Below are 20,057 nucleotides of genomic sequence, written 5' to 3'. Positions count from 1 at the left end.
TTTGCAGAAGCTAATTTTTTCTGAGTAACACAGCAGAAAATCAGGACTCTTGTGGACACTCACATAATTCTGCATCAAGTCTGGATGGTTTCTTTCGATGCCGTCATCTAGGATGGTGACCACAACATTCTTTCCAGTGTAACCTCTCTTCCAAGCACCTACTATATTCATATCTGATTGGCAATGGTGGGTGTTATCACTGCAGTGCTGGGGAGAGAAGAGGAGATAAAGATGTCAGATATTGCAGATTACTGAGCATTGAGGGATTGAGACATTATTCTACTTACATTAACATTACCATTTATATTGGCACATGAACATACTGTTTGGAAAAGCATCTATACAACATCAATACCTTTATAGACAGAAAACAACTTGAAAGAAATGCAAATTATATGAAAACTGCTCATCTTGCTTACTTCTCTTTCAAATTACTCTTCATGCTAAGCAATAAAAAAGGGAAGTTGTACTGAATTGCTAGAAGCCGTGTGTAAAACAAAGCATCTATTCCTGGCTGTTAAGCATGATCATTTTGAAATATTTTATTTTTTTTTTCAGAAAAACAAACCATATGTGGATAAAAGTAGACAAATGCCTGTACAAACATGTCATGAAAAAAACCCCTTGCTTTTTGGAGCTTACGTGCTGTACAATTTAGACAGACAGTTTGGAAACTAATCCAGATTAGTTTCCATGTAAAAAGAAGGCTTTTGGCAGGTTTTGTACAGTATCAGTAGGAGATAAGCAGCAGTTAAGAACCTGTAACAAAAACAACACTCTGAAAAACTTGCAACTTAGGGGGTCGGATGAATTGTGGATAGTGTAGATTGAAAGCAGCCTGGGGTACGGCTTTCAGAGCAATGAAGTCCAGTGTGGTGGAGAAAGTAAGTCTAATGTCCCCACTTTAGCCTCATGTCTTGTCACTCTACAGTACATAAGGAGTATAAATACATTCCAAGGGGTGCACTTCACCTTGATTTAGCCTTCCCGTCTTTTCCCAAATGTGAGCACACTGAAGAACTGTTAGACATCCTACGTGCAAATTGACATCAGATTACTATTCAGTCATAATTTTCCCCCTCCTTTTTCTCCACTTTACCACTTGAACCAGATGATTTAAGAGTGGTTATTTGCTATTACTAAAGCAAGATTATATATTAGGCACTATACGTACATATACATATATATATATACACATATATATATGTACAGAGCATAAAGTCTCTCTCATGGTCTTTCCCTTGTGCCTTCAAATATCTGTCTCTGTCTATTTATCCCCACACAAAGGAGCCTGAAGGACTTCAGAGACCAGTTCCAAGGAATGTGTAGGTCATTCTTAACACTTCTGTTCTCTGTCTTGCTTGGAAATGCTCATGCTGCTGGCTTTATGAAATTAGTTACAGTCTAAATCTGCCATCTCTACACTCAGTGTAATGGTTGTACACATGAAGATTTCTAATGCACAAACAAGATGGTTAAATTAATTTAATGTTTCCGAGTACCTATGTCTTTTTCAAAATGTTACTAAAGTAAGCATCAGAAAATACCTGCAAAAGTATTAATATCATCCCTCACATTTCGCTGATGTTAAGACAAGGAGACAAGAAGGTGGAAGCACCAGCCTCCAGCCACAGGGTACACTCAAGAGTGAGCTACAACAGGCAATCAGCACTGCTGGCTCTGACCTCCAGTCAGGTTTACTGGGCCATGACACTGTGCCTTTTTATCCCCTTCTCTGAAATGCCAAATGACCCTTTGCTCACTGTCTTGCCCTCTCTTCCTATGGGATGAACTTGTTATTTTGCTTCCATGCCAGCTAAACCACACAGGCTGAGCAAGCATATGGGTGTTTTAATCCCCATTCCCTTGCAAGCACTTTGGATCTCCATGAGGTCACCACTCTTTCCCTTAATGAGTCCATTCACTCTCCTTACATGAATTTCTACTTTTGTGGTGGTAACCAAAGAGGGCTTTGCTACACACGTGAAAACAAACACAGGACACATCTCTTGCTTTACTGTATGCTCTGATGATTCTCTCAGACACACGAGGTCAAATTGATACTTAAGTTGTCTTGCTCTGCTCCAAGACTGGGCAGAAATCTAGTTCAAACAAAATCTTTCTGTATTAAAGAAATTGCAGGGGTAAAGCAGATTTAACTGTGGGCCCACTTATAACTTTGGATCACAGTATATGTAACATACAGATACAAAACACAAAGGCAGCAGAGAAGCATCCAAATGGGAGCAGTTCAACAGCAGATGAAGAGTTCAGTTACTATGGTTAAATTACCTAACTTCTCATGTCCTATTTAAAATAGCATCTTTGGCTTTTTTCCCCCTCTGATCCCTACTTCTCTTCCTCCTACCAATTATTTGGTTTTTTCTACCTGTTTCTAGCCTTGTTTTTCTCTTCCAATACTGTCTTTTACCACTGAAATGCCCATTTTGTTTAGTTCAACATCTGATCTCAGATTCCCACATTTTAACCACAAACTATACCTTCCTCCAGATTGGTGTCTGATTTTCTCCAGATAAATGAGAATGGGCACTTTCCTTTCAAAGTAGTCAGATTTGTCTTTAATCAGGAACACTTTAAATCTTGGAGTGCAATTACTTTTTAAGAACTATCTAATATGGTATAGATATGCCATTCCACATTGAACAGCACCTAAGATGCCATCTATTACTCAGTTTCCCTTGCACTCTTTCCTGTCTCCTTGTACTGGTTTTGGCTGGGATAGAGTTAATTCTCTTCACAATGGCTAGTATGATTCTGTGTTTTGGATTTTTGATGAACACAGTGTTGATAAAACAGGGATGTTTTTATAATTGTTTAGCAGTGCTTATCAGAGCCAAGGCCTTTTTTTCTCTTCACACCAATCCCTCAGTGAGGAGGCTGGGGATGGGCAAGAAGTTGGAAGGGGACACAGATGGGACAGCTGACTGCAACTGACAAAAAGGATATTCCAGACCACAGTGTGTCATGCTCAGCACATAGAGCTGGGGGGGAGAAGCACAAAGGGGGAAACGTTCTGAGTTCATGGCATTTGTCTTCCCAAGTCAATGTTACACATGATGGAGGCCTGCTGTCCTGGAGATGGCTGAACACTTGGGAAGTGGTGAATGAATTCCCTGTTTTGTTTTGCTAGTGTGTCCAGCTTTAGCTTTCCTTATTAAACTGTTTTTATCTTGACGCATGAGTTTTCTTGCTTTTATCCTTCCAATCCTCTCCCCGATCCCACTGGTGAATGAGTGAGCGAGCTACTGCATGGTGCTTAGTAGCTGGATTGGGTTAAAACTCCTCTTTCCTTCAAAAAACATTTCCTATAAGGAAATTTTCTGGGTTCCATTATATAATTTTTCTTTAACCACATGCTGCTTCTTTACCAGCATGTGGTTAAGATTACATTACAAATTACATTATCACAGTGTTAGCAGAAGGCTGTTTCTTAATTAATTTGGAAGTAGTTTCAATTTATAGTGTTATCCAAATAAAAAATATTAAATATCTGTCATGATAACAAAAGTTATGTGATCCAGAGTGACTAAATTTTGTATCAATGAGCAAGTACTAATTTTATGGCTCATTTTCCTGTTTTCTTTTTTAGAATCAAACCAAACCTTGTCATGATACCGTACAAATACAGAGTGGTTGGAAGATTTTATTAGATCAGTTAATCTTTGAACTGTTGTTTTCTGAATCTTAAAGGTAACAGTATAAAACAGACTATTCTACTGAATTTTTCCCCTCTCAAAACAGATAAAATAACTGAGAAATTTCCTGCACTAGTACCATAACTAGGCAACTGGATTAAGTCAGCACTATTTCAACATACATTGTTGTCATCTATTGCCTGGAGAATACCATCAAAAGGAATAAACAATCTCTCGCACGTATAGTTACGTAGAGTAATTATATCGAGATTTTTAAAAGGCATTCAAAGGATGATGTTTTTCTTTGGACTGTTTAAATGGAAAACATTAATGATACAATCATTGGTATTTAATTGAAACTATGTGCAAGGGTGAAAGATGCTTGAAGTACACACAGGAAGGAAGAAGGACTTTGTACGAAAAATTTCAAATGTTTAACATTTCTTATACTTGAAATTCAAGGCTTATGAGCATAAAAAGAAAAAATCTCCCTTACTCTAGATGTATCTTTGATATCTTTAGACAGACAATTTGGAAGCCTGTCTTTTTGCAATTAACAAGCAGACAATATTAGAAAGGTTTTCTGAAGTTTGCATGTTGAACTCAGTATCAGACATGGGCTTGGATTCTCATAGCTATTTTGTGAAACTAGTCTATGGCCACTATCATTATCCTAATGCTTCTCGTCTGTTGCACTAATTTTTGTGGTTGGACTCTTGGTTTATTCAGTTAGGGATCAGGAACAGAACTGAAAACTGAAAAACCAAGTAACATATCAATGGTCAAAATATTTTTCAATTCCAGAGATTAAAATCAAATTACAATAACAATGACTAAAATTCTGTTCTGTCTTTTCCAATGCCCGTTAGTCTATAAAAACAGAGTAGAAACAGAAGTTTCTAATCCTGTGGCATGCAGTCTCTCAGAAGTAGCATACTGTGCTCTCTGAAGTCTTCATGAAGTACCTTGCAATGATTTCCTGTGGTTTTTGAGTTACAGGGACTTCTTTGACAAGATTTAGTCAATACGTAAGGAGATACAGAGAAACACAATAAGATGAAAGAAACAATTTTAAAGACCAATTGTGAGTTTGACAAATCTTGGATCCCATTTAGTGGAACTATGCTTCTGATCCCAGGAAAGCTCTGAAATACTAGTACCCAGTCAGGGATTAGAAAAGATAGACTCATTGTGTACTGAGAAGAACATGAGCAACAAAAACAACAACAAAGTCTGGTTTCATTAGAGTAGTAATTAAATGGTCTTCAGCACAGACAGAAACAAGAACACTACAGTCACGTTCTCTACATTAGGGTGTTACATCAGCTACTAACCTGCAAGCATGGAGAGGGCAGAGGTTGCACAAGACCACTCATAAAGGAAAGACAATCAAGGACCTATGGCTTGACTTTAATCAACACAAGCAGAGAGAAGGGGGACACACAAGGCAGATTCTGACATTTTGTGGAGTTAAAGAAGTGATCATCTATCTCTTGTTTGAAGGGAATGCAATGTGCAGCATTTGGCACTCTTCGCTGGTCCAGGCAAATGCATAGGCAGAAAAGTTTATAAGCTTTTTAGTAGAGGAGACATCCTAATGCTACATTCAGCTTTCTGAGGTACAGGTTTGAGCAGTTTTAAGTTAAAACCTGCCAATTATTCTTTTTTCCTGCAAAAAAAGAGAAATAGTATCTTTTTTATTATGTTCTTTATGGGATTCAATTTTAAAGTGGAATGAAAGAAGCAAGCAGGGTTGTAACTGAGAAAGTTGGAAAGGTAGGCTCCTTTTTAAAATGGATCGTGTAATGTAATAGAAATCATGATAACAGGCTTTGAAGAGCGTCTTGTCCTGTAAAGACAATGTGAACTAATGAAATGATTTTTTAGCTTCTCTAGAGTAAGCACCTGAAAGTTACATTTTCTAAATATTAAAATAATGTTTCTTTTAAAAAGTATTTCTCACATTTTTATTTTTTTATCCAAAAATAGAAGATGAAATAAGGATTTTTAGAAGGAGAAGGTATACTTGTAGAATGTTTTTTTTATTTTTTTCAGACATAATCTGATACTTAGTGCATGATAAACAGTAGTTGCTAACTGCATGGGAAAAGTATTTTCTTGAGTTACGTCTTTAAATAATTTCTGATTGTTGCCACAGACTATATTTGTAAGCTCTAACAGGAGTGGGCAGATAATATAAAGTCTGATTCATCTCAAATAAAAGATTATTTTGCACTTATTATATCCGACTTCTGGAGTCATGCTTTACTGAATTACTACTTTTTTTTAATCTGTGTATATCAAGAGAAATATTTCAACACTGCATCATATTAAACACCAATTTATTGCTTGTGCAACTTCAGAGGGTTAATCTAATTTATTTCAGAGGTTAATTTGGTCCTTAAGCGTTATTGATTCGTTAACAAAAAAAATATAATTAGAGACAAATAAAACAATCACAGACATATATTACTTTTGCTTGTTTAAACAATGAAGGAGAACAGCAAATTAGTATTAGAAAATATCCGATGGCTATAGTGAGACAAGAAGAATTTACAAGCCTATATACATTGGATTTTACAGTGAAAAATAAGGAGCTCATAAATGTTACTCTTTGGCTCTGATTAAACTGCTATTCTTAACAAAAATAGAAAAATTCATAATGTGTTAAATTTTTATTCAAGACAATTCCATCACTTTTTCATCACTGGTACTTTTTAAAAGTCAATAATGGTGGTTTTTTCTGTAAACTGTGTACTGGTTTAAATACCAGATAATTTAGGGAAGCCCTGTATGTCCATGTTCCACAGGCTGATGACAGCACACTCTTTTTAGGAGTGGGAACCCCTCCACTTCTAGTCTTCAGACAGCAAAGTTTCTCTCCCAGCTGCAATTTCGTCTAATATCACTTCTTTCTACATGGGCCATGGCTCTGAATGCTTGTACCTAACTTTTAAGGACTGTTGCACTAATGCAGTCCTATTTTTTCTGTTTTATGTTGTGGTCTAGTCCCTCTGACCCATGAGGTAATAGCCTGGTGACATCTGGTGTTAATGGTGGAACGTCCTGGGGGGACAATGAGGGAGAGAGGGGCAATGAGAGGGAGGGATCAGGGACAATGAGAGGGAGGGATATGAGACAACAGGACTTGTTCAGTAGGCTGAAGGAAAGATGCATGTCTCAAGGAACAGAAGTGGTTAGGAAATGCAGGGCACTTATAGGTCAGAATATGATGACAGCCCCATCTTCCATTGTTAGTAATGGAGAAGGAGTTTTTCCCTGTTGTAGGCATGTGACATTCCTGAGGCTGGAACTGTTTCACAGCACCTTCAGTTCAGCAATAAACATCTCTGCTACTTGATACCTAGAAGCCTTTTCCCCAAGAACCATAAAAAGCCATCAGGTTATTGTACCCTTGGTCCCATTATTTGCTGGGTTGGAATACTACAGGAGATTATAACTTGCCAGAGGACAAACCTTTTGCCCTTGAAACTACTCTCTTGAGACAGAAGTATAAAAATCACTTCATACCCTCCTTAGACTGCCTTACAGAAATGTTTAGTCTAACACTGGAAATGCATGCTGTGCAACTTTATCAATAGTAGAGAATCAGACTAAGATAAATGGCTGCTATTTTAGTTTGCCTATAGGGAAGTAAGTGCTGTAGGCACCAATGGGTTTTTCACCATTTGACCACGCTATGGCTGATGAATGCAAGGCCCACTGTGTAATGTAAGAGAAACCTGGGAAGATATGGCCAAACCACCAGAGGGGGTGGCTAGTTACATTTTGCAGACGAGATCACACTGCAGAAATGAGAGACCCAACCTAGAGAAATCTAGGGAGACCTGGGAAGAAAAGGGAAAAGCTATTCAAGAAAAAAAAAAACAAAAACCAAAAGTTTTGCATAAGACAAGGAAGTATCACACAATTACTCTTCCTACTGTCTCAGGAAATTTGACTAAATTTCAGCTGATTAAATTTTAAAGTTCTTCTGCCATGCTGAAGAAGGTTAGTCTAGAGATATATGACACAGCTGCGCACAAAGAGTTGTGCAAAATAGACAGCGAAGTTAAAAATGTTGCCAAAATTGCAGTGTCTTACAGGAAATCCCATCAGAGTATCAGGATTCAAGCTATCTCAGAAAATACAGATATTGCAGAAAGGTTCTGGAGAAATCCAACGTATTTGCACACTTTTTATGGAGAACGGAACACAGACCAATATCTAGTAAAAGGACTTTAGGGACTTGGGGAGCTGCTACTAAACAAAAACCTGACTTTATTAGTAAAGACACATAGATGGCATTGACTGCAGCAGTGCTATGAAGGAACTTCTCCCACTTGCATATAAAATCAATTTTCCTGGTACTACAGTTACAAACTGCTCTTTGTATTTCTTATGTTACAATACTCTCTGCATTCTCCCTTGTCATTCCCACCATCATTATGCATATCTTCTGTGATTCCTGTCAGTTGGCCTTCTGACTCTCAGCTTACTCCATTTTCAAAACTGAGAGGTAAATGGATCTTCTTTTGCCTTGTTGTTTTGTTTCTCCTACTGACTCTGCTGCTTAACTGGAAATACTATTTTAAATTGAATGTGTGCAAAAATACATTGCAAAGTTAGAAATGCTCTTCCAAGTAAAAGGGGGCATTCTCAGGGAAATATAATGGACCTCCAGTAAACTACTTGTTTTTTTTCAACTACTATGTTCTACCATAGAAACAAACCATGTTACAAAAATGTTTTTGCTTATTTTAAAACTGCAGTGAGATCTTTGGATCCATTAGAGACTAAGTATGAATCTGTAAGCATTTAATAACGTAGTCACTCATAAGTAAGCTAACAGAAGATGTGACATAACAGTTTGTACTTTGAATCCATTATGATGGCTTAACATACAGATTTAGTCAGTTTCGTTAAGGAAATGTTACTTACCATGCACAATTATTATGTCTCAAATCTTAGAAGGCTCCAGTGCTTCCTTGTAGTTCAGGAAAGATGAAACTATGTTCTTATATAGCACATTCTCAAATCTGATGACAGAAAAGTTAGTAGAGTGGAAAGTATGGATAGCAACAGAAACAGTGATCTGGATCACTTATGAAGGTGAAGGTGTGTGTTACAGGTTATAAATCTGAGAGGTGAATTTTTCTTTCCCTGCTTCACTGTAAGAAAAAATGGAGTTGGAATAGGAAAGGGGAAGGGAAGGTTATTAGCTTGACAAAAGGTATAGCCAGCTGAGCTGCATTCCTAGCTAATGGCCCACTCGAAGGCTGGAGTGAGTGGGGGAAAGGAGTTTGAGATTTTGGGGGTAGCTGGCCGCTCTTAGGGAGGAGAGGTCAGACGGCCAAGTTCTCTCACCGGGACGGAGACAGGGACTGTGTCCAGGCATTTCTGGAGGAAAAGCCTGGGAGCCAGTCTTTCTGGTTCTTTCGTCCTGGTGAGGCCTGACCACTGGCCTTGCACCACCACCGCCTCGTGACTCCAGCTGGGACCTACTGGGTTTTTCATCAGAGAGGTCTGTGCTTGCTGGGAGAGAAGGGGAGAGTCTTGGAACACAGTCATCTCAGAACAACACTGAGGGTTGGACTGCTTTTTTTCCTTCTGCCTTTCTCCCACTGGGGGGAAGGGTCTCCGTTTTCCTTTCGGCTTCTCCCGTGATCCGAGACCACCCCCCAGACCCCCCCCTTGCATGGGTACAGGACTACTGTCTAGTTTTTGTGTGTTCTGTTACTGTTTTTGCCACCATACATATATCTTTTAATAAAGGGTTGTTATTTCTTCTGGGTTTTTTCCACACTTTCTCGATTAAAGCCCCTTAATTTTGAATTTACAATTGCTGAGAGAGAGAAGTTTGGTCTATCTCATATCTCATCCTCTTTAGCAAACATTCCAGTCCCTTCAGACTGAGACACTGTATTTGTAACATAATTTTATAGAAAATCATATATAAAATTATGCCCTGTAGTTGATTGAGAGTGCAAGGCATAAAATGAGAGTATACAGAAACACAAGTAGTGGTTTAAACATGTATCATTGTACTGATGTTTCACAAAGGATGTTATTGGAAAATGAGCAATGAGTTGTTGCTTGTTTTCTTGATGCTTGTTTTCTGAAATAAGTGCTATAAACACAACTTACAGAGATTTTTAACAAGCTCAAAGAACTTATTGTATCTGACAGGTGAAGACACGACTTGATCGCAGCATGCAATGAACTCAACAGAGATGATATTTTTGAAGGCCAAGTATTTATTTAATCTAGTAGAGAATGCCCTAACAAGTACAGAGCAAGATAAATATGCAACTAAAAGGTGTAAGATTTTTAATAGTTAATCATTAAGACAATGTTCAATCAAACCAGAGAATTAACCAGAGGAGTTCAGATCCTGATGCTGGCTCTAAAGCATCTCTGCTGGGACTAAAGCAGTTCTGTGTCAAGAACTCCACAGAAGCCTCAGTAAGGAGTATGATATGGGAGAAATAAACTTTCTTCTGCCATTTGACTATATTCAAATCCTTTGAGAGAAAGCTTCAGCTTATGCAGTTTCATGCTGGCTAAATATCATCATCATCATGGCCAGTCTTTGTGAACGAAGATTTGGGAAAGGTCTCTACCCACATTTGTTACAAGCGCGCTGGTGATACAGGGCTTTGCAAATGCGGGTAAGGCCTTCGAGCCTGTGCAGTGGATTTTTTAGGTGAGACACAGTGTGCGCTGAACTGAGCCCACCCTTTAATCCTGAGGTTCATCTGCTGGGGCCGAGCGAGCTTGGACGGTGGCAGCGAGGTTCTCAGGACGTAGGTTTGTTTAGAGTGACCTTCTCTTAGATGGATGGCCTTACAGGGCTGAATGAGCTCCATCTGCCCCTGGTTTAGAGTTGTCCTCTTCTGTGTGTTCCGAGGCTCCCCTCTCAACTCCCATGATGGCACTGTCCGCACAGGCAAAGCTCCCATTCTCTCGCTCCTTTCTGCGCCCGGGGCCGGGCCCAGCACCCAGGGCCAGACCGCATGTAAGGGGGGTACTTTTGAATTAGATGATCAATGGAGCATAGAGGCGTGAGAAAGGAATCATATTAGGATGTGAAACCAGCTAGAGTATGGTACAATGTAACTTCATGGCAAAAGCTAATTGTAAGGTCCATTGTGCTTTTTAGCAAGTCAGCTTGATATCTCCTATTATCAGAGCTGAGTTCTTCCTTGGTTTTGCTACATACTACAAGATAGATACATCTACCCTTGAAACACAGTGGTAGAGGTCATACATAGGGGTGAGAAAGATGATGATGGGAGGAAGATTATGTGGGCAGGGGTCGCTCGCCCCTTGCCCTACAAGTAGGGCATGGGCAGACTGTTGCCATGAGGTAATGATTAGGCGGTGTTTGGCTGCCATTCAGGCATCACCTTATACTGCGTACTGGCCCTACGTAGTGTAATGTGGAACTGATAAAAATGGGGTGTCGGGACTGCTGAGTTGAGCGATCCTCATCCTGCCACCGAGACTGTGTTGCTCCGCTAAGCACGGGTACCGACCAGTTGCTGCAGATCCTGACAGCCCTGGCCTGTCTGTGTGGGTAAGCACAGTTTTTTGATAGGAAGCAACTGAGAGAACAAACTTTTTAAATACCCTTTTAGTGTTCCTTTAATTGCCCTTTTATGTTTATAGTATTTTTCCTTTAATTTCCCTTTTTATTAACCAATATCGGGTTATCCATAATATTGTGTTAAGATCCTTTTTTGCTATCCCTTTTCACTAGTTAATACTGTATTAAATGCTGTTCGTAGTATTTGTTTTAATGCCACTCGATAAGGTAGTAATTTTGTATCCTTTCTTTTAGTTTTCAATTCCTCTTGCTAAGTTCATTATTATTATTATTATTATTCTCACTGTAATAAAAGATATTTCGTGTGTTTGAATAGTTCTGGCACTTGTCTTTATTCCGGACATGTATCCAAACGAACTGTTACACCGTGCCACTGTGCACGCGCCCAGGGGCGGCCCGGGGCCGCATCGCCGCAAAGCACACATTCCGGGGGTGGCCTGGGCCGGCTTAAATATAAGCATATAATGAATAAATCCACTCTAAATACATGCGAAAACATTAATTACTGTGACTAAAACTCAATTATATATGCAAAGCAATAATGTCAAAAGGGAATCATAGATTGTGTTGGGTTGGAAGAGACCTTTAAAGATCATCTAGTTCAACCTCTCTGCAATGAGCAGGGATCTATTCACTATCTCTTTGGAGAGGCAACGAGCTACTCAAGTGAACCTGTCTGTCCAAACATGAGTAGCTGTGGAGATATAAGCACAGAATTGACATGAAACATTCAAATTAGGTGATATTTTGAACTTTTTTCCCCTTTAAACATTTTGGACGAACAAAGCCTACAACTATGAGATATTTCATGAACCGTGTGGATAAGGAATTACCACGGGTATGACAGACTGCTGATGGGGTGATAGGTTATCAGGTGGAAGATGACCCTTAGTGCCACAATGATCCAGGTGGAAGAAGGACTGATACTAACTTGTCATGTGTTCTGTTCTGCCTTTGCACAAGACCAACAGTCTTTGTAATCTCCCAGTTACTCTCAGTATCTCATTTACATATAAAATGGTTGTCCACCACACCACTTATGGAAGTTACAGAATATTTGACTACAGTCTCACCTCCACGACTCCCAAAAGTATAAATTGGCATTTGAAATCCTCTAGGGCAGAGGATGAGAATACAAGCACCTTGCAGACCAGACAATGGGCTTGCTCCTCTCTCCTCCCCAAAGCAGGGACACCTCTTCAGTAAGATTTGTGCCTCCGTGTTCGAGTATAGTCGGGAACACTTGTACACATACTGGGGAACAGTGTTGTACTTATATTGTGCAGGTCTAGTGAATGTATCACTGGCAATATGAAAGAATCTATAATTTGTTGCTCCAATAAACTGTGGTTTATTTGGCGAATCTGTGTTTGTGAAAGTTCCTACTGAACTCAACCAGACTTACAGTCCTGTAACAGTTAATTGCACTATTTGCGAATCTGCTCATGCAAATTCTTATTGAACTCCACCAGAGTTATGGCACTGAACTGATTTTAATCAGAAATGAGGCCTGCCCACACCTCGCCCCTCTGATCTCTGAGGACTAGATGGAAAGCAATGGAATGTATTTTAAACCAAAGTTAATGCAACATATATACATGTAGGAAGGGGTGACAACATTTTTGAAAAAAAATGTGGAAAGATTTTTTTATCACTTCTGAAACAAAATTTTAGAAATTTTAATTGATAAGCATCACTATATAGATATGGATTGCTTTAAAACAGAAAAATAAAAGTTTGTGTGTTTGCTCTGTTATTGGTATGAGAACTTTCAAAGAAAAAGAGTTTCTAAGAAAAGCAAGAAGAAAGTTGGGTTTGGTTCCATAACCCCGATGTTGCATACATAATACATTTAAATAAATATATACCAATAAATAAAGCTTTTATATTAATTCAACTGAAGATCCATTTCAAAGTCTTGTCACAGACACCCTGGCCAATTCCTATATAGATTTAGGTCTTGACATAGAAAAATCCACAAAACCAACTAATGTAATAACAGGCTTATTAAAACACAAAATTTGGGCCAGTTAGCAGCCAATTAATGTTAGCTTGGAGGACACTGAGAAAAATCAACAGAACCTCAAAGTACACCACTAGGTTTAGGAACATGCCTAAATCTACCTTTGATATGCAAATCATTCAGGTGGATGCCTAATTCCAATGAGGTGCATGGAATCTGATCACATGACTGTATACTTTGTTGCACATCATCTTTTTAACAACATCATTACAGGTAGCACTTTATTATTAAAGATCTCTCTTTTTATACTTATCAACAGCCAAAACAGCTGTTCTTTTTCCTCTGTTCAGCCACTTTCTCTCAGCTAACCTATAATCCTTCGATTTATGGATGCCAGGATTTAACATAGATACCACAATCTGAGAATTTTTCAATCCACAGTAAGTATTTTCCTCCTTGCCTCTCCCCCAAAAACCAACACATGAATTAACTGACCAACTTCACATGGTGTGACTATAATCACAAAAGGATGCTACCTTGCTACCAAAAGGAGAAATGGGAGAAATCTGCTCAATACTGTCAATTGCATGTATTCCTTTTAATTGAATTTTTCTATTTGACTCAATTTCCTAGCCACACCCCTACAGACAAATGCCTAGAAGAAAAATAGTGATACCTTAGAATATTTTTTTTTAAATCTAAACACATATACAGAGATGTAAATCATCCCTGCCCTTCCCCATGAAATACAACTGCATCAGTGCCAGATACTTGCTGCCTGCTTAGAGACAACATGAGTCACAACCCATGTTCCGTTTAACAGCCATACTCATATGCACAACTTCTACCTGCTAAGAGCTGAGAAGAGATGCATAACTCAGCCTTCATTTTATTTTTTCTATTAGACTGTGAGATAAATCTTGTGTGTAAGTCTTTCAAATGTTGAGACAATGGAAGACTTTTTCTAGGGCTTGGCATAGTAACAAACCAAGCTTACAAAGTGTTTTTGGCCACCCTTGTAGACTCATTCATGAGAACAGATGTTGAATTAGTCCTCAGATTGTGTCATTAGTTATAGTTTACTGTCTTGTTTTTAAGACAATGTCTGCCTGGGAAGTGGGACCTCCAATTGAATAGAAAGCCCTCCCCCCGAATTATGTAAATTTGATATGAGACTTTTGAGCAAAAGTGTAGAAATGAATAACAGTTCACTAAAAACAGAGAACAAAACACAACAAAACTACAACCAAACAATAACAAAGAAAAATGGCAGGTTCCCCCCACGGCATGGCAGGCGGCAGGAAAACCAGTGTGGGGCAGCAGGCAGAGAAAACATGCAGCAACTCTGGATGCCATGGTTCAGGCAGGTGCTGCAGTCTTGACTGGTAGAAACTGCTGCTCTGGAGCCGGCAGTGGGCAAGGTCCGTGAGAGTGGCAGGGCTCACCGACTCCGGACGCTGCAGCACTGGTGAGCAGGTGCCGTGGTCTTGATCAGCAGCAAACAGCTGCTGCTTCTGAATCGGCAGTGGGCAAGGGACGGTACAGGCTCTGTGCAGCAAAGGATGGCAGGCAGTGGGGTAGGGGGCTCTGGGGAGCGACAACACATCTCTGGTGGGTGCGGCTCCAGAGTGGTGCGGGATGTGCAAAGCAGGAGCACAAAACAGGTCCTCCCACAGCTGCTGGCGGCTTCCCAACAGCAGTCCAGGTCAGAAAGAGTGAAGGTGGATCTGCCCACTTTTTATTCTTCCCACTTCTCGTGGGACCTTTGCCCCAGGGATCTCGTCTCCCCCGTGTCTGCTCCTCTCCCTCTCCGTGGCTGGTTCCCTGCTGGTGGCACATGATGCTATCAGTGAGCACCCCCAAAAAACCCATGGCACCATGGGGAAATTCAACAAGAGAACCTAAACTACAACATTCACATGATGTATAACATAGTCTCCAGCTATCAGCATGTTTGAAGACCCAAACAAGGTCAAAGCTACTTCACATAGTGAGGTCAGTACTTGAAACTTCTGAATACTGGAAAAGCAGCAGCAGCCAGACATACTGAAAGCAGACCACATCTCATGCCCAATGGGAAGGGGTTTAAAAGATCTTTCGGAACTTTGTTCTCTCTCACTGGTCAGGGTTCAATTACGGTGTGTTTGGGCAAACATTTTCAAAGGACAGGCATAAAGTAGAAGAATGCTTTCACTTTCACAATACTTTCATCCTTCTACTGTTCATCACCAATCTGAAGTGGGAGCAGATGGAAACTGCAGAAACTGTCTTAAAAAGGAAAACCACATGAGAGTAGAAAACACACCTAATAATTAAAACTAAGAGGACAGATACCACACACTGAATGTCAAGATCCTCAAGAAAGCTGAACCAATCTAACTTCTCAGTATTGTTAGAAGAAAAGTTCTGATCCCTCTTTCTTTAAGTGATGATTTGAATTTTTTTATTGGTGTTCTTTTGTTGTTTGGGGTTCTTTTTCCTCTGTAGTTCAAGTAGTCTTAAGAGATAATGCAAAGGATGGGGATAGGATGCTAGGGTCAAAGATACTGTAAGTCCTAGGATATGACACACAAAGCCTCAAGCTTGCCTGATGCCGTGGGAAACCATCATCAGAAAAGGGTCTTGAGACCCAAATTCTGTCGTCTACAAGAATTTAGGGTTTTTTTCCAGAATTGTGTTTTCTGTACGCAGACCAATTCCTTACCAAGATGTAAGGGTTGTAACACTTTCTAAGTAGGCTATATTAATTTCTCTGTCCATGTTTCAATTCATGTAGATGATGTCTTAGTTAATCCTCTTCACAGAGCTCAAGCAGCAGACGTAATGCATAGCAGAGATTTCATTACATCAGAAGTAGCTACAAGTAATGCCAAGGATTACCTGTGTTTAATGAAGTGGTGCAGAACACACTTTATTAAGTGTCTGTCCTCATTGTGTTTGCTTCTTCTGTTGTTGGGGGGGGGGCCTGTTGGTTGCTGTTGTTGTGGGGTTGGGGTATTTTTTAAAACATAGAAAAAAGGGAACATGAATTAAGGTCAAAAAAGGGTCAGCAAGAACTAAAGTGCTCTGCATACTTGTAATTTTAGTAACAACATTTGCTAATGTGATATACAGGAAGACAGGTTAGAACACAGATGCAGGAATCAGGAAAGTTGGAATTTTGATGATCCAATTCTATGGGGTCTATATGGCACCTGTCTTCAGTAAGGAGGCACATAATGGTTTCTAACAACTGGTACAAGACCTAACATCCTAGAGGTAAATAGTGGTTCTCCAGTTCCTCCTCTGACATGGATCAAGCTCTCCTCATAGAACCAACTCCTCATGGAATATCTCAAGTTGAAAGGGACCCACCCATAAGAACCATTATGTTCAACTCCCTCCCCCTCACGGTAGTACCTAAAAATAAATTATATGACTTAAAAGTGTCCCCCAGATTCCTTGATCCTCTGTACTCAACAGCTAGGAAATTGCCTTACAGAAGCATAACACCAGTTTTTGCTTCCTGAATGAGATGTAATATAGTAACTGTTCGTGTCAGAAATTCATTGAAGTCTCATAGGTTATGAGTTGCTTCTAGTCAGGGCAAACTGAACATGTCACACTAGTTCATTCTTTATGAATAGGACCACAAGATAGGCAAGCCTCAAAATCAATTCTGTACTGTGGCTGTGCACTTTTGGTTATTTTTGGGTTCCTAATGTTTGCACAGTGTTCTTTACATGAAAAATGCTACAAAATATTAGTTAAGTAGATAAAATACCTTTCCTAATGTATATTTCCTAGTTAAAATACCTTACCTAACAGACATATTTCCTGAAATATCTGCAATTTTAGTATGCAAGTAATAGCAAAACAAGACATAAAGTGTTTGAAACAAACCAGTATTTCTCACTATTAATTAAATTACCTCTCTTTTTTTTCCAGTAACTTAATAGAGTACTCAGTATTGTGAGACAAAAGGAATTGTTTTACTGTTTGACATTACTTGATTTTGATTTAAAAAAAATATGAAAATAACTAACTAAGCAGATGGTCTTGGATACTGCTCTTAGAAAGTGATGATGGGCAAATTCTTTTTCCTTTGTAAAGTGAAAAAAATTACTTCCAGGTAATGTATATACATTAATGGTTTTCCTGAAGTGCAATAAAAACTGAAATATATCAAAATGTGCCCCAGTATGACATATAAAAACTAAAGGCAGATATTTATCAAATGTCATATTTAGAAATTCAGTAAATATTTTGTGGCACTATCATTTCCTTATTAATTGCAGAAACTACTCAGAAGAAGGCAGTTCAGAAAAACACAACTTTATACACAAATGGTATTTCACAAAGAACATTATACAGACAAGCACCCAGAGTTTCTTAACATGACTCAGTTGCTGTCCAGCAAAAAAAAACCAAACCACTTTTAAATAAAGTCTTGAAAGATAGAAGTGAATAATATGACTTTGAAAATACGATCACTGTAGTAAGTAGGCAGAGGAATGTGTGCTATTGCTATATGATTTATTAACAAACCTTTGACATGCAGGAAAATCTCTCACAAAGCAAGTATGGAAATTATTTCAGTATTGCTTCTTCTTACTTCAGTGAAAAAGCTGGCACAACTCCCAAATGGTGCTGGTTTCCATTCTGTGTTTTCTGGGCACTTCCGAGGTTGCTGATCTAGAAGCCAGAACTGAATGTCCCAGAGAATAGATCAAGAAGCCAACCTGGTCAGTCTGTCTCCCAACTATTTGCTAATCTTGTTAAACTATTTGCACTAATAATCTCTTTTCACTTGATATGGATAAATCCAGTTCCACAGGTTTTTGGTAACCTAAAGTAGGCTGTCATCTTCCAACAGGAAATGAATTTAGGTCAAATTGTATATTACCTGACCTTATGCTACTGTTCTACCTTGTCCACAGAGAACAAGACGTTTCCACATTCAGATTTGCAAGGTAATGTTTAGACAGGTAGTTTGGTTCTTTCTAGCAGCACTTCTGCTGAAGTTAAGTCACAGATCATCTTCTTAACTTCATAAAACACCAGAAGCTTAATCTTCTCATGCAATAAAAACCACAAGTATGGAAGTGCATGCAACAACCAAACCAAGTTATAAAATATGCAAAACACTTTCAAAAATGCCATGCCACCTCAAGAAAGAACAATGATTTTGTTTCCACTGCACAGATGGAAGGAAAGAGAGAACAATTCTCTGGAGAGCAATAAAAAGAGAGTGAGGTTTTTCCTTAGCTGCCAAATAAATTTTTAGGAGGTTGTAAAGGAGGGTGACATGTATTCATTTGCTGTGGTGTTAGCATATGGCAGGAGAAATTCTACCCTTAATTCTGTCTCCCCTGTACCCAGGCTGGCACTCAGATCCACTGTGACCTCTCCTTCTCCCTTCACCACTTTCTACTTCATCTTATCAAGCTCCTGTAATTCCTTCCTTTGTTCCTCTGACTCTTTCAAAGTCCCACTTGCCTTAGCTAACCTCATTAGTGGCCAGGCCAGGGATGTAAAATCTTTTTCCCTGCTCTGCTGCTTGCATTTCGAGAACCACAAGACAAGGCAACTCCCCACAGATCTCATCAGTGAGACACAATGCATAAGGGAGACAACTGACCTGTCTAACTCTTCACCTCCATCTTCTTTCACAGTTATAGGATCTCAGGAAACTCAGATTACCCAATGCTGATAAACCCTTATTCTGGCTGCCATCCAGGGTCAACTATACTGTGTCAGAGTAGGAGTGTCTCTCCTTCCCTGTGAATACCAGTATAGCTCAGTTGAGAACTCACAAATATAACTGAAGAGCACTATGTAGCGTACTGGATGGATTTTCTGAAGTAAGCTGGGTTCACCAGACCTGTCATTGAAACGCAAAGCAATGCTTGCTACACAGTCCTCACTGAAAGTGAAAAGTAAGCTATTTTTCCTGGGTTTTCGTTTCAGTATCAGAGCTCAAGGTAGCCAGCCCTAGATGCAATTAATTCAGTACACATTCACTTGTGTGAATTGCTCTCAATTACGGCATAAATTACATTTCATCTGTCTATACCAGAAATCTTACAGTGGAAATAAACTGATAAATATGATGGTTGATAAATACTGGCTGATGAGTTAGGCTTCTCAGCAAATCTTCTATCTTCAACAGCTTTCTAAAAACCTTAGTAACATCACTCTACATCTAGAATTGTGCAACAATATTATATAGCTGTCTAATTCAAGCAATTCACTAAGTAATTGGTAAATGTTCATTTCCACCGTGGCTCAGACACCTGTTTTATTGTGCACTGCTGGCACCACTATTATGCTCTTCCACCTTGAATCCCCTAAAACACTTTGCATTTGTGGATCTGTTTATTCTTTTAGTCCAGTTTTGGAAATCAGGAATGCTTTTTGAAAAGCTCCCAGAGCTAAGTCATAACATAATGTTATAGGCTATAAATCCCAGGAGTGGAATTTTTCTTCCCCTGCTCCGCTGTGGGAAGGATGGAGACAGGGGTCTGCATGGGTGCATTTGGAGAAAAGGTCTAGAGGCCTGTCTTTCCAGCTTCTCGCCCTGGTGAAGCAGGATCACTGGTCTTGGCTGGCTTTCCACACTGCCTCATGACTCCAGCCAGACCCTACCATGTTTTCATCGGAGAGCTCTGTGCCCAGTGAGGGAGAGAGAAGAGGAGCCTTGAGACACCGTCATCTGGGAACGACAGTGAGTTCCGCTGGGGGTGGACTCTTTTCCTTTCCCCCTTCTCCCACTGGGGGAAGGGTCCCCATTTTCTTTTCGGCTCCTCCCACAACCCCAGACCCCCCCCCAGACCCCTCCCCTCATGGT

The 20,057-nt window shown here is 39.5% G+C and overlaps 1 protein-coding gene across 8 annotated transcripts in view; it reads right to left on the bottom strand.

Annotated features, from left to right (window-relative positions):
• The window catches only part of PCSK5 (proprotein convertase subtilisin/kexin type 5), a 250,017-nt gene that overhangs the window by 178,089 nt on the left and 51,871 nt on the right, over positions 1-20,057 (bottom strand). For 6 of the 8 annotated variants that reach the window (XM_051789294.1, XM_051789297.1, XM_051789301.1 and 3 more), the window contains one exon: positions 64-207. The exons of the other annotated variants lie outside the window; for them this stretch is intronic. In XM_051789294.1, the coding sequence (XP_051645254.1) occupies positions 64-207 (144 nt within the window). The remainder of the gene's footprint in view (positions 1-63; positions 208-20,057) is intronic. 8 annotated transcript variants of the gene reach the window in all.

Source organism: Manacus candei, unplaced genomic scaffold (genome assembly GCF_025592945.1).
Source record: "Manacus candei isolate 608988 ecotype Guabito, Panama unplaced genomic scaffold, ASM2559294v1 h1tg000027l, whole genome shotgun sequence".
In the NCBI taxonomy this organism is placed as follows: Eukaryota; Metazoa; Chordata; class Aves; order Passeriformes; family Pipridae; genus Manacus; species Manacus candei.
This window is presented reverse-complemented; position numbering and strand designations above follow the sequence as displayed.